At 36.6% G+C, this 15,902-nt stretch overlaps 1 protein-coding gene across 1 annotated transcript; it reads left to right on the forward strand.

Moving 5' to 3' along the window:
* The first annotated feature begins 12,522 nt into the window (after positions 1–12,522).
* Positions 12,523–12,976, forward strand: LOC109489068 (40S ribosomal protein S23-like). The gene has a single exon (XM_034664364.1). It carries the CDS (start codon positions 12,523–12,525, stop codon positions 12,826–12,828), a length of 306 nt encoding a protein of 101 aa, XP_034520255.1. The 3' UTR covers positions 12,829–12,976.
* Positions 12,977–15,902: the final 2,926 nt, after the last annotated feature.

A 15,902-nucleotide genomic window follows, 5' to 3' on the forward strand; every position in this document is an offset into this window, starting at 1 on the left:
GGTGCACTAAAAGGTGGTACACTAAGTCGAGATGGATAATCAGACTGGTTCGAAGAGAAGTCTGTGTCCCCCGCTAACTCAAATACTAAAAGCAAGATACGCTTGATTGACCCCTGAATGTCCCTGATCTATGGGGCCCTTTAGTAGAGACCTTTTCGTATCCCTGCTGGCATCTGGACCTGAGACTTCATCCAGATGCATAGAATTAGGGGTTCGCATTGAGGGTGAGTCAAGAGGCAGTGAGAAGAGAGCTAATCTCAATCCCAAGAATGGCTTGAGTTACTGTGTCTGCCCATGTCCATACCCAGAGAGGGTGAAAGGAGATGTTCCTCAGAGAAGGGAGCTTCCCTACCAAATGACTGCCTTACAAATGGTTATAACCCACACTATGTGGTAAATTGAATGCCCCAACTAGCCAACCAAACCTTCAGAAATTTGAATGTCTCTTTCTCCATGTCTGAGATCAAAAGAACTGAACTTGCTCCTCCAACAACTTTCTCTGCAAACTTGACCTGTCTCCAAAGGGTAAATAAAATAGGACAAGCATCAAATTGTTACTTTCACCTGAAATTAGATCAGACATACAATCTGAACAAATGTTCCCCTATAAAGCAGACTTACTCCAAGAAACAGAAGGAAAAATTTTTAATATAAAACATATTTTCCATGAGATTAGAAAATGTATCTATGAAAAGGTAGTCATCTGAGATAAGACGGTTTTACTTTAAGATGAAAAATCATGATCACAGAATTTTTAAATGTAGTAGGGGCAGTGAAGAGCATATTAAACATTGAAGAAAACGGAGTTAATAATTCAAATTGGCTGTTAAAAAAAGAAAATCTAGAATTCTGAGAGAAGCATAGTGAAATGAAAGAAGATGAGCAAAACATCAGAGTGAATCTGTAAGGGGTGATAACAATTTGAGAGAAAAGCAATCACCAAGAGCAGGTAAAATTAATTAAAAGAGTATACGTCTAGACATATCCTGGTGAAATTTCCAAATGTCAAACAAGCAGGAAAGGAGTCAAAGATTAATAGAACTTAAGTTTTAAAAATAAGGATCCACCAAAATAAAAATAAGAAAATACATGTAACTTCCGAAGGAGTAGAAAATGAGAAAATGAAAAATATGAACAATATAACCAAATACAGAAAGAAAATAAGAAAAAGTGTAAAAAAAGCAATGACAGAATTAAGACTATATTAGTCATCACAATAAATAGATCAACAGTTCAAACTCTCTATCAAAAGACAAAGATTATCATATTAATTCTAAAAGCAAACTCAAAACGATAATGTTTTAGTAAAAGAATGGGTAAAAAGATAAAAGGCAACTGTTAGTCTGCAAAATACAGGGACAATATTATTATAAAAAGTTAAATTCTTGGGTGTCTGGGTGGCTTAGTCAGTTAAGTGTCTGCTTGTGGCTCGGGTTGTGGTCCCAGAGTCTGGAGATGGAGTCCCACATCAGGCTCTCTGCTCAGTGGGGAGTCTGCTTCTCCCTCTCACTCTCCCTTTACGTGCTCTCTCTCTCTCTCAAACAAAAAAATAAAATCTTAAAAAAAAAGTATAAACACTTTCTATTTTTTAAAAAAGAAATTCTTAACTCTAGGAAACAAACAGCGTTGCTGGAAGGGAGGTCGATGGGGGGATGGGGTAATTGGGTGATGGGCATTAAGGAGGGCACATGATGTGATGAGCACTGGGTGTTATGCACAACTGATAAATTATTGAACATTAAATCTGAAACTAAAGTTGGCTAATTGAATTTAAATTTTTTTTTTAAGATTTTATTTATTTATTTGACAGAGATAGAGACAGCCAGCGAGAGAGGGAACACAAGCAGAGGGAGTGGGAGAGGAAGAAGCAGGCTCATAGCGGAGGAGCCTGATGTGGGGCTCGATTCCACAACACCGGGATCACGCCCTGAGCCGAAGGCAGACGCTTAACCGCTGTGCCACCCAGGCGCCCCTGAATTTAAATTTTTTAAAAAAGAAAAAAGTTAAATTCAAACCAAAATTTTAAATAAGATAGGACTAAACTGCTTTGATAAAAGTAAAATTCTCATTTATGATGTCATGAACTTTGGGCACTAAATAACATCACATCACAATATACAGAACAAACATTCACAATGAGAGGCTTTACAAACACTACCCACCCTTTCATTTCTGGTCATGATGGAATAACAGGAATCAGACTAGCCCTCCTGCCATAAATATCTAGAAGACCAAACAGAATACATGAGGCAACTGAGTTCAGGCAAGTCTGAGTTAAAAAAAAAAAAGAAAATTCCCAATCATGGGGATGCTTGCCTGGCTCAGTCAGAAGAGCCTGTGACTCTCTTGGGGTCATGAGTTTGAGCTCCCCATTGGATGTAGAGATTACTCAAAAATAAATAAATAAAACCTTTAAAAAATTACCAATAATGTAAAGAAATCTAAAAATATAAGCAATAAAGAGAAAAATCAATCAATTGAAACTGACCCAGAAATGATATGGATGAGTAAGAAAGAACATTAAAACAGTATTATAACTGTGTTTCATATGTTCAAGAAGCTAGAAAAGGTAGAGTAAGTTAAGTGCAGACACAGTAGATCTAAAAAAATGACCCAAAACAACATTCTAGAGATGAAAATTACAATATCTTGGATAAAACGTACAGTGGTTGGGATTAACAGCACATTTGACTTTATATAGGAAAGCATAACGGAGTTGAAGACGTGACAATAGAAACTATCCAGAATGAAACAAGAGTATGTAAAAGATGGAGAAGATGGGGTAGATGGAGTTTTCCTTATTTTTTCCATTAAATATAACTAAAAACCCTGGACATCATGTATACATGATAAATACACCATCGTACATCTCACTGGGTCCTCTATATTTTTTAATTGCTCCCTTCTAAATCTGGACTTTATTTTTAGGTGTACATCTAAACTAATTTCTCTGCTTGCCCACTGTCCAATTCCTTTACTCCATGGTGTTCCCTTTTCCTATCGCTTTTGTAACATCCTTTTCATATATTAAATTCTCTTATGTCATCATTGGTTTTTGGACCTTTGGTTTCATCAAGTTGTAGATCTAATTTGCTCTAGTACCACACGATTTCAGTTATTGTTCTTTAAGGACTTATTTAAATGTCATCTTTTGTTATTGCCTTTTTTCAGAATATCCTTTGCTATTTTGCCTATATTATTACTATTACTATTACTATTATTATTATTGTTATTTTGAGAGAGAGAGAAATTGTGTGTGTGTGCGCGCACGCGCGTGTGTGTGTGTGTGGTGGGGAGAGGGACAGAGAGAGTGGGAAAGAGAGAGAATCTTAGGAAGACTCCATGCCCAGCACAGAGCCCGACTTGGGGCTCAATCTCACGGCCCTGAGATCATGAGCTGAGTCGAAGTCAAGAGTTGGCTGCTCAGCTGACTGGGCCACCCAAGTACCCCTCAAAATAATTCCATAAGAAATTTTTTTGTTTTATTTTGAGATTCTCTTGAATCATTAAATCAGAAAATTTGTGTTTGGGTTTTTTGGTTTTTTTAAGTCAGAAAACTCTGAAAAGTTTCAGACTGGCAAGGGATGTCAGATTCAAAGGATAAAAGAGCAGTGGGTTCCCTCAGTTTTCTTTCTGCCTCATCGATCCCAGACTGGGTGCGGGAGTAGGTGGCCACGTGGAGACACCAATGGAGGCAGGCAAAAAAAAGGCCAAAGCAAAAAACTCTCTTCCTCTAGCCAAAGGACCAGGAAAAGGGCAGCCTAGGAGGATGGAAAACTTTTAGAAATTAACTGTTTTACTGAATCCCAACACCAAAGAAAAATCTGGGGCCCCATGGTAACACAGTCTAGGGAAGGTCAAGTGGAGAGCTTAGACTCTTCCACCCTTGTCCAGCTGTAATGAGGCACCCCAATACTTCCACCAGGATGGTGTCAGAGAAGGCCAAGATGCACTTTCAACCCTGCTGGGTAATAAAGAGGCATCCCTCTCTTGCATCAGGGGATACCATTGGGAAGCCCAGACTTCCACCCCCACCTGGAAGTGATGAGATACATCTCATAGTAGGATGGTGTCAGAGGAAGCTAAGTGGAAAGCGAGGACTTTCACCACTCCTCAGCAAGAACAGGGCCATCCCTTCCTGTAGTGCCAACAGAGGCCATGGGGGAGCAGGAAGAAGGCATCTCTCACTCTTCTAGCCAGGAAGGTATTAGCAGAGGCCTAGTGGGAATCTGGAATTCCCATGCAGCCCAACAGTAATGAAGAGTGCTCCACCTTGGGTGTCAACAGAGACTGAGTAGGAAATTCGGATGACTACCATTACCTGGCAGGATCGAGGCAGTGTCAGAGTAAACCAGGCAAAACATGAAGTTTAAGTAACATGGAGGTTTCATCATATGCCTAAAATGTCCAGGTTTTAATAAAAAATCACTCATCGTACCAGGAAACAGGAAGCTCTCCAAATGAATGAGAAATCATAATCAGTATATGCCTACACTGAGATAGCAAAGATGCTAGAGCTGATGAAAATTGTAAAGCAGTCATCAGAAAAATGCTCCAATGAGCAATTACAACCATGCTTGAAACAAATGAAAAACTACGGATTTCCAGCAAAGAAGCAGAAAGTCTAAGCAAAGAAATGGAAGGCATAAAGAAGACCAAATGGAAATGTTCACCAAAATCAAGGACTCAATGGGTAGGCTTAAGAGTGGAATGGAGAGGATACAGGAGAAAAAAAAATCAGGAAACTGGAAGGCACAACAATTGAAATTATCCAGCCTGAACAACAGAAAATATATGGGAAAAACTAAATAAAGCCTAAGCAACCTGTGAGGCTGTAACAAAAAATATAGTTTTTGTGTCACCAAAGTGACAGAAGGGGAAAAGAAAGAGGTCAGAGCTGAAAAAGTACTTAAAAAAAAAAGGCTGAAAAATGCCCAGTTTGGCAAAAGATATAAATTTTCAGATTCAAAAAGCTTTAGGGAACCTAAACAAAACCCAAAGAAATCCACACCAAGAGTTTCATAGTCAAATTTCTGAAAACTAAAGATGAAAGAAAACAAAAAACAACTTGAAAGCAGTTAAAGAGAAATGACACCTTATCTAGGGAAGACAATTAGGATGACAAAGAGGTTATTACCAGAAACCACACAGGCCAGAGGAAGTGACACAGTATTTTTCAAGTGTTCAAAGAAAAGAATTATCAACTCAGAATCCTATATCCAGAGAAAATATCCTTCAGGAATGAAGGCTAAATCAAGATATTCTCAGATGAAGGAAAACTAAGAGAATTTGTTGCTAGAGAATTTACACTAAAAGAAAGGCTAAAGAAATTTCTCTGAGCAGAAAGGAAACAATAAAAAAAGGAATCTCAGAACATCTGGAAGGAATAAAGAACACAGTAGGCAAAAATATGGGTAAATACAAGAGACTCTCCTTCTGTTGAATCTTCTAAATTATGTTTGATGGTTGAAGAAAAATTATAGCACTGTTTGATATGCCTTGAATTTTATGTAGAGGAAGTATATCTGATGATGATATATGAATAGGGGAGGGTAAAGGGACATAAAGAGAAGATTTTGAACTGGTAAAATGAGAGAACCAGTACACTGTGATAAGATACATCTAAATCTATCTATCTATCTATCTATCTATCTATCTATCTTATCATCTATCTATCTATCATCTGTCTATAGTAGATATAATATATAAAATACCTATAGGTATCTAAGTAATACAGCAGCCACTAAAAATCTATACGAAGATATACACTATAGACAACACGATAGATAAGCCAAATGGATTTCTAAAAATGTTCAAGTAACCCAGAGATGATAGGAAATAGAAAACAGAGGTATGAAAAACAGAACAAACAGAAAACAGAAAAATAAAATCGGAAACTTAAGCCCTAATATATCCATAATCCCATTACATGTAAACAGCCTAAATATACCAATTAAGAGACAGATATTGACAGAATAGATTAAAAGACATGACCAAACTACAAGAAAACCATTTCAAATATAGTGATAAACACAAGTTGAAAATAAAAAGATATGAAAATCTATATCACACAAACACTAATCAAAATAGACCAGGAATGGCTATATTAATATCAAGTAAAGGAGGCTTTAGAGGAACAAAAGTTATCAGAGACAAAGACATTATATAATGAAAAAAAAAACAAATCCACAAAGGAGACACAGCAATCCTTAATCTGTATGCACCAAAATATAAAGCTGCAAAACATGAAGCAAAAACTGGTAGAACTTAAAGATGAAATAGAAAAACCCACAGTTACATTTGGAGACTTCCACACTCCTCTCTCAACAATTGGTAGAACAGCTAGACAGAAACTCAGCAAATATGTAGAAGAACTCAACACCACCAACAACCAACAGTATTTAATTAACATTTATAGAACATTCTACCCAATGAGAGAAGAACACACATTCTCTTCAAGTGCCTACAGGACATATATCAAGATAGACCATATTTTGGGCCGTAAAAGAAATATCATGTGTTCTCCAACCACATGGAATCAAACTAGAAGTCTGTAACAGAGATGCAACAGGGAAATCTCCAAAATCTTGGAAACTAACAACACTAAATGACGTGTGAATAACCCATGAATCAGAGAGGCAGTTTCAAGGGAAATTAAAAAAAAAAACAAAAACCAAAAACCCACACCAACCATTGAAGTGAATGAAAGTGAAATTACAACTTATCAAAATTTGTGAGACACAACTAGAGAAGTCCTAAGAGGAAAATTTATTACAGTAAATGCATACATTAGAAAAGAGGAAAGGGGGATGCCTGGGTGGCTCATTCAGCTAAGCATCTGACTCTTGATCTCAGCTCAGGTCTTGATCTCAGGGTCATGAGTTAGAGCCCCACATTGGGCTCCACATTGGGCATGGAGCCTACTTAAAAAAAAAAAAAAGATGAAAAGTCCTAAATCAATCATCTAAGTTCCCCCATCAAGAATCTATGAGGGGGAAAAAAAAAACAAAACCAAAGCAAGAAGGAAGGAAATAATAAATATAAGAACACAAATCAATGAAATTTTAAACTGAAAAACAGTAGAAACAGTAAATGAAACAAAGAGCTCATTCTTTGAAAAGATCAATATAGTTGAGAAATATCTAGCAATACTAACAAAAAAAGAGAGAGACGGCATATACAACAGTATCAGCAAGAAAACAGGAGGAATCACTACAGACTGCAGAAATCAAGAGTTTTAAGGGAATATTTAAAACGACTCTACACACAAATTTGAAAATATAGATGGAATGGACTAAATTCTTTGAAAAACACAAACTACCACAACACAATATTAAGTAGATAATTTGAATACACTAATTCATAAGAAATTAAATTTGTAATTTAAAAATTCCTCCAGGGAGACTGGGTAGCTCAATGGGTTAAGCTCTGCCTTCCGCTCAGGTCATGATCCCAGAGTCCTGGGATTGAGCCCCACATCATGCTCCCTGCTCAGTGAAGAGCCTGCTTCTCCCTCTCCCTCTGCTGCTCCCCCCTTCTTGTGCATGCTCTCTCTCTCTCCAACCAATAAATAAATAAAATCTTAAAAAATAAAATAAAATAAAATAAAATAAAATAAAATAAAATAAAATAAAATAAAATAAAAATCCTCCCAAATAAATCATCAGGCCCAGAGAGCTTCACTGGAGAATTCTAGCAAACATAAACATTTAACACAAATTTAACAGAATCTCTTCCAGAAAATAGAAAAGAAGGGGACACTTCAAATGCATTTTATGAAGACAGTTTTACTCTTCTATTAAAACTAGACAAAGAAGAAGAAAGGAAGAAAAGGAAGGAAGGAAGGAAGGAAGAAAGAAAGAAAAAGAAAAGGAAAGGAAAAAGAAAGAAAACTAGAGACTGATATCCCTCATCAATATAGGCATACAATTTCTTAAAATATATTAACAAATAGAATTTAGCAATATATTAAAAGAATTAGTCACCATGATCAAGAGGAGTTTATTTCAAAAATGAAAGGCTGATGGAATATTTAAAGGTCAATCAATGTGATCCACTATACTAATGGACAAAACAAAGAAAATCACATGATTGTATCAAGTGATGCAAGAAAAGCATTTAACAAAATTCAACACCCATCCATGACTAAAACTTTCAGAAAAATAGAAATAGGAGAATTTCCTCAATTTGATAAAGCACATCTACAAAAAAAAAATACTGCCAACATTATACTTGATGATGAAAGAATAAATGCTTTTTGTCTAAGTCTGGGGAAAAGGGAAGGGGGTCTGCTATGTCAATCTTACTCAACTTAGTGCTGGAAGCTCTAACAGTGCAATAAGACAAGAAAAAAATAAAAAGGATACCAATCAGAAAGAAAGAAAGAAAACTGTCCTGGTTACAGATGACATAATTGTTTATGTAGAAAGTCCCAAGGAATCTACAAAAAAGTCCTGGAATTAATAAGTGAGTTCAGGAAGATCATAAGTTCTAAGATAAAAAAATTGTTAATCAATTGCATTTCTTTTTTCTTAAAGATTTATTTATTTATTTGAGAGAGAGCACAAGCAGGAGGGGCAGAGAGAGAGGAAGAGAAAATCTCCAGCAGACTCCATGCTGAGCACAGAGCCTCACGTGGGGCTCAGTCTCACAACCCTGAGATCACAACCTGAGCCGAAACCAAGAGTTGGATGCTTATCTGACTGCACCACCCAAATGTCTCAATCAATTGCATTTCTAAATATTAGCAATAAACACATGAACACCAAAATTTAAAATGCAATACCACTTATAATTGCTCAAAACAAAATCACATACTTAGGTGTAAATCTAACAAAACATATACAAGATTTGTATCCTGAAAACTATAAAATGTTAATGAAAGAAATCAAAGAAGGTCTAAATAAGTGGAAAGACATATTATGTTCATGTGTTGGAAGACTTAACATAGTAAAATATCAATTCTCTCCCAAACTGATGTATAGGCTTAATGAAATTTCTATCAAAATCCCAATAAGATCTTGTAGATGTACCCAAGACTTTTTAAAAATTTATATGAACAGGCAAAGAAACTAGAATAGCTGAAAGTTTTGAAAAAGAAAGTGGAATGAATCAATTTGTCAAATTTCAAGACATATAGCTAGTAATCAAGACCTGTAACAGACAAGAAACTTGTATCAAGAATATATAAAGAGGAGCACCTGGCTGGCGCAGTTGGTAGAGCATGCAACTCTTTTTTTTTTTTTTAAGATTTTATTTATTTATTTGACAGAGAGAGAGAGACAGCCAGAGAGAGGGGGAACACAAGCAGGGGGAGTAGGAGAGGAAGAAGCAGGCTCCCAGCGGAGGAGCCTGATGTGGGGCTCGATCCCATAACGCCAGGATCACGCCCTGAGCCGAAGGCAGATGCTTAACGACTGTGGAGCATGCAACTCTTAATCTCAGGGTCATGAGTTCAAGCCACATGTTGGGTGTGGAGCCTACTTTAAAAAAAAACAAAAACGAAAAGTATATGTAAAAAAAATTCTCACAACGCAAGTATAAAAGGGAAAAAAACCCAACTTTTAAAGTGGGCAAAGATTGAAACAGATGATTTCACAAAAGATGTATAAAGTGTTAATGCACAAACATCAGCAGTCATCTGGGAAATGGAAATCAAAACCACGGTGAGATATCACTACACATTGACTTTAATGGCCCAAATTTTAAAACACTGATATCAGTGAAGATGTGGAACCACTGAAACTCCCATATTCCCGATGACAATGTAAAATGGGTAGCCACTATGGAAAAGAAGTTCACCAGTTTCTTATGAAGTTAACTCTTCACTTAAAATACAACCCAGAGAAATGAAATTATATGTCACATGAAGACTCGTACACAAATATTTATAGCAGCTTTCATCATAGTAGCCCAAACTGGAGAAAATCCAAATGCCCGTTAACTGTTGAGTGGATAAACAAGTTGTGGTATATCCATACAATGGAGCACAACTCAGCAACGAAGAGGAATGAACTAGTGATCTAGCAACTACTTGGATGAATCTCAAAATATTATGTCAACCAAAGAAATCAGACACGGAAGAGTATAATCTCTATTTGACCCCTTATATGAAATTCTGAAGAGGCAAATCTAATTTCTGGTAACAAGAAACAGAAGAGTTTCAGTCTGAGACCAACTTTGAGGGGAGAGGGAAGAGGTTTATTGGAAAGGCCACAAGGAAACTTTTTGGAATGATGGAAATGTTCTCTATCTTGACTGGAGCATGGGCTGCACTAATCAAAATGTACACTTAAAATGAGTACATTTTAAGGTATGTAATTTATACACAAATTAGTTTTTTTTTAAATCAATAAAATTGATTTAAAAGAAACAATTCTCAGTCTTTGATAGATCAAAGAAGGAAATAGAGGAACTGAATATTATATTTAATTATGATAGATGAGAGAGAGAAAAATGAATAGAATATTCTATGCATACATTATTCTCAGAACAGTTTTTAAATTGATGACCTCATAGGTTACCAAGAAAAAAATTAATCCTATAGAAGTAGGATTTCACTGATACATTCACATACTGCAATGCAATAAAATAAGAAATGGATTGCAAAATAATAAATAAACATCACTTGGAAAATTAAAAATGCCCTCATAAATAAAGCTTAAGTCAAAAAGAAAATAACATTGCAACTACAGGCTGGAAAATAATTATGATAAGACTGTATCAAACTTATGAGATGCTAAGGTAATGCTCAGAGGATAATTCATAACTTTTAATGTTATTTACTATGAAACAAAGAAGAATCAAAATAAATGAACTAAACATTTCAGAAAGTAAAAAAGGGAAATTTATTGAATTTTTCTGAAGAAAGATAAAAGAATTAATAAGGATAAAGTTGATAAATTGGAAAAAAAGGAAACCAAGAATTAATAAAGCCTACATTTGGTTTTAAAAAACAGTAAAAATAAGGCAAAGCTCTGGCCAAACTAATCAAGAAAGAAAGAGAGAGAAAAAAAGAAAAGCTAAATTAACATTATTTGGGTGATGTCAATGAAAATGGCAAGGGAAGGACATCCAGAAATTCTCTCCTTCATAAAAACAATGAGAAAATTGGCAAAAGTCAGAATCAACTTTTTCAGAACTCTGGAAATTAAGCAAAGGCTTGCAGTTATGTGGGAAGTGTTTGTTTGAGAAAAACAGTTGAATCCCAGTAAGAACAGAAAACTTCATGGTATTTTAATTGCTTTAATCTGATCTTCCATTCTCCAGCTCTGCAGTAGTCTTGAAAACTAACAGTCTGCCTATGGGGTAAAAACCAGTAGCCTGGTGGCTAATAGATGGAGCAGAACAGTACTATAACCCCTTCAAAGCCTTATTCCCAGTCACTTTTCATGATCTGCCCCATCTGGTAAGTCCGTGGAAATCTCCATGTTCAAAGCTATCTTTGACCTGATTCAGTGCTTGCCCAGTGCAAGGAACCTTTTCCCTCGAGGTGTTTGTCAAAAACAATTACAGGCAATTTTTTAACTTCCTGGCTCCCTGAGGTGGTAGAAAATAGTTGGACCAAACAATAGATAAAACGAAAAAAGCTGAATGAAAGAACCTGGGGAATGATATATACATTGAGCTTTGAAAAATCTCTGACATTGCATTAAAATTTCAGCTGTCTTTTTTATTTCTTCAGAAATTCACAAGCTGATCTTAAAATTCACATGAAAATACAAGGGGCTAAGAATAGGCAAAACAACACTGTAAAGGAAAAACAAAGTTGGAAGACTCCAACTTTCCAATTTTAAAACTTAGTACAAAGCTGCAGTAATCAAGACATTGTGGAAATGGCATAAGGAGAGACATATAGATCAGTGGTATAGAATTGAGAGTCCAAGGGTGCCTGGGTGGCTCAGTCAGTTAAGTATCTGCCTTTGGCTCAGGTTATGATCCAAGGGTCCTGGGATCAAGTCCCACGTCAGGCTCCCTGGCTGAGCAGGGAGCTCTCTCCCTCTCCATCTGCCTGCTGCTCCCCTTGCTTGGGCTCTCTCTCTCTCTGACAAATAAATAAATAAATACAACCTTAAAAAAAATTTGAGCTTCCAGAAATAAACCCATACACCTATGGTCAACTGATTTCCCATAAGGTGCCAAGAAACTTCAATGAGGAAAGAATAGTCTTTTCAATAAATGATACAGGAATGACTGTCTATCCACATCCATGAGAATAAAGTTGGAGCCCTACTTCATACCGTATAGATCTACTCCAGAAAGTGAATCAAAGGTAAAACAGGGGCTAAAATTATAAAACTCTTAAAAGAAAACTAAGTTTGAATTGCTGTGATTTTTAAATTAAACATTGTTTTCTTAGATATGACCTCTAAAGCTCAAACAACCAAAGGGGAAAAATCATAAATGTTCTCAAAATTTAAAACTTCCTCTTTTGTCAGGCCCATGGTGCTGGCAGGATGGGCAAGTGTCAAGGTGTTTGTACGGCTAGGAAGCTCTGTGGCCACCGACGAGATCAGAAGTGGCATGATACAGTACAAGAAAGCCCATTTGGGCACAGCCTTGAAGGCCAGCCCTTTTGGAGGCACCTTCCATACAAAGGGAATCGTGCTGGAAAAAGTAGGGAGAGAAGCCAAACAGACAGATTCTGCCATCAGGAAGCATGTCAGGGTCCAACTGATCAAGAATGGCAAGAAAATCACAGCCTTTGTACTCAATGATGGTTGTTTGAATTTTAGTGAGGAAAATGATGAAGTTCTGATTGCTGGCTTTGATCACAAAGGTCATGCTGTAGGTGACGTTCCTGGAGTTCACTTATGGTTGTCAAAGTAGCCAGTGTCTCTCTTGGCCTTGTACAAAGGCAAGAAGAAAACACCACCATCATAAGTTTTGATGATGAAAACAGGATAGTGATCAATTTCCATATTCCAAAAAAAATTCTTAAACTGTATGCTTCAAAAAACACTATCAAGAAATTGAAAAGGCAGCCCACAAGATGGAAGAACATATTTGCAAATCATAAGATAATCATGTATCTGATAACTGACTTGTATCCAGAATATATAAAGAACTCTACAACTTAACACTAAGAAGACAGGGGTACCTGGCTGGCTCAGTTGGTGGATTGTGCAACTCTTGATTTCGGGTTGTGAGTTCATTCCCCACACTGGGTGCAGAGATTACTAAAAAAAAAATAAAAAGACAACTCAATTGAAGATAAACCAATAGGCAAAGGATGTGAATAGGCATTTCTCCAAAGAATATATGTTTTAGGGAATTATAAATAAAAACTACAATGAGATCCCACTCCACACCTGCTAGGATGACCATAAAATAGAAGATAGACAATAAAAAGCATTAGCAAGGATGTGGAAAAGTTGGAACTCTCGTACACTGCTGAAAGTAGTGTATAACGGTAAAGCCATTTTGAAAACAGTTTGGTAATTCCTCAAAAGGATAAGCATAGAGTTACCATACCAGCCAGCAATTCCATCTCTAGGTATATGCCCAAGAGAATTGAAAACGTGTTCACACAAAAAAAACCTGTACGTGAATGTTCAGCATTGTTCACAATAGCCAGAAAATGGAAACAGCCCAAACGCTCATCAAGGATGAATACTATTCGGTCACGAAAAGGAATAAAATACTGATAACGTTTTACAATGTGGATGAATCTTGAAAATATCATGCTGAATGAAAGAAGCCAGACATGAAAGGCCGCATATTGGGTGATCCCATTTATATGAAATGTCCAGATTAGACAAATCCATAGAGACAGAAAGTACATCAGTGTTGCCGGGGCTGAGGGGGAGGGGACAATGGGGAGTGACAGCTTAATGGGTGCCAGATCTCTTTTTTTTTTTTTTTAATTTATTTTTATTTATTTGGCAGAGACAGAGACAGCCAGCGAGAGAGGGAACACAAGCAGGGGGAGTGGGAGAGGAAGAAGCAGGCTTCCAGCAGAGGAGCCCGATGTGGGGCTTGATCCCATAACGCCGGGATCACGCCCTGAGCCGAAGGCAGACGCTTAACCGCTGTGCCACCCAGGTGCCCCCAGATCTCTTTTTGGAGTAATGAAAATAGTCTGGAATTACATAGTGGCAATGCTTGTAAAACCTGTGACTATATTAAAAGTCAGGGGTGTCTGAGTGGCTCAGATGGTCGGGCATCTGCCTTTGGCCTAGGTCATGATCTCCAGGTTCTGGGATCGAGCCCCATGTCAAGCTCCCAGCTCAGTGGGGAGTCTGCTTCTGCCTCTCCCCCTGCTTGTGCTCTCTCTCAAATGAATAAATAAAACCTTTAAAAAAAAATCAGTGGGGGCTCCTGAGTGGCTCAGTCATTAAACGTCTGCCTTTGGCTCAGGGCATGATCCCAGAGTCCTGGGATTGAGCCCGGCATCAGGCTCCCTGCTCTGCCACTCCCCCTGCCTGTGTTCCCTCTCTCGCTGGCTGTCTCTCTCTCTGTCAAATAAATAAATAAAATCTTTAAAAAAAAATCAGTGAATGGTTCGCTTTAAAAGGGTGAATTTTATGATATGTGAATTATATCTCAATACAAAAATTTACAGTATTAGGAATAATAAGGCAGTTTGATTCAAAAATCTAGAGGGAAAAATGTTATTTGTAAGTCCATATTACATAGAAATTAGAAAATGCTCTATGCTTCAAAAATTAAAAATTTGAATGAACTAGATTATTTTATGAGAATATGTACCCCCAAACAGACTCAAAAAGAAATAGAAAATGTGTCTAGACTACAAATCATAGTTGAATTCAAGATGGTTGTCAGAAAATTGTACCAAAAGGCATTAAATCTATATTGCTTCATGAGTAGATCTTTCAAACTCAAGTCTGATAAAACATACACATATATAGAAAAGAAAACTAATAACCAGTCCTGCTTTGGGTTATGGATATAAAATTTCTTTAAAAAAATAAAAGCATGATTGGATCCAGATGCACATTAAAAAAATAATATACCACCACCAAATAGGGCTCATTATGAGAATAGAAGGTCAATTCAATATTAAAAATCCACTATTATAACTAATCATATTAATGTCAAAGATGGGAAACCATATTAAACTCTTTACATACCAGAAATAATACTTACACAATTCTATTTTTTTAATTTACATCAAAGAAAATGTCAGCATTATGTTTAATGCCATAGCACTAGAAACACTGTAATTAAAATCAGAAAGAAGACAAGGCTCTCTACCATCAATGTTACTTAACTTCATTATATAAGTGCTTCCTAACACAATTAGATGATAAACTGTACCAAAAGCATGGGCAATATCTAAAATATTTAACAAGGAGATAGTAATATAAACCAGTATGTTCATTAAAAACAGCAAAATTTAGCCCCTTTTGCTTTCTAAGGAAACTGAGATCTAAAGTTGCCAATTAATAGAGGTTATAGGTGAATTTTTTTATCAGATAGATCATTCTAATAATTTCCAAATCATTTGCTGATTTTTAGAAACTGTTGGTGCAATTTTGTAAAACATAGGCATCCTAATTAAACGATGCTCTTTCTGAGCTACGGTCTGACACATGAATTGCACCAAATTCTTTAAATAGTTTTACCATTAATTGGTAGTCAGTGAGTGACTTGGTTAAAAGCATGTCTTTTTTTTTTTTTTTTTAAGATTTTACTTATTTATGAGAGAGAGGATAAGCAGGGGGGCGGGGTAGAGGGAGAGCGAGAAACAGGCTCCTCGATGAGCAGGGAGCCCCAGGCAGGGCTCCATCCTAGGACCCAGGATCATCAAGTGAGCCCGAGGCAGGTGCTTAACCGACTGAGCCACCCGGGTGCCCCTAAAATCATGTCTCTTTAAGGTCCAAAATATTGTACACAGTTGTGACTCATCTTTCAGCTTCTGCTGAATTTTTTTAGCCTAG

The sequence above is a fragment of the Ailuropoda melanoleuca genome, chromosome 7 (assembly GCF_002007445.2).
Source record: "Ailuropoda melanoleuca isolate Jingjing chromosome 7, ASM200744v2, whole genome shotgun sequence".
In the NCBI taxonomy this organism is placed as follows: Eukaryota; Metazoa; Chordata; class Mammalia; order Carnivora; family Ursidae; genus Ailuropoda; species Ailuropoda melanoleuca.

Excerpts from the sequence above, each read along its gene's own strand:
- LOC109489068 (XM_034664364.1), top strand. The coding sequence starts at position 12,523 with ATGATACAGTACAAGAAAGCCCATTTGGGCACAGCCTTGAAGGCCAGC.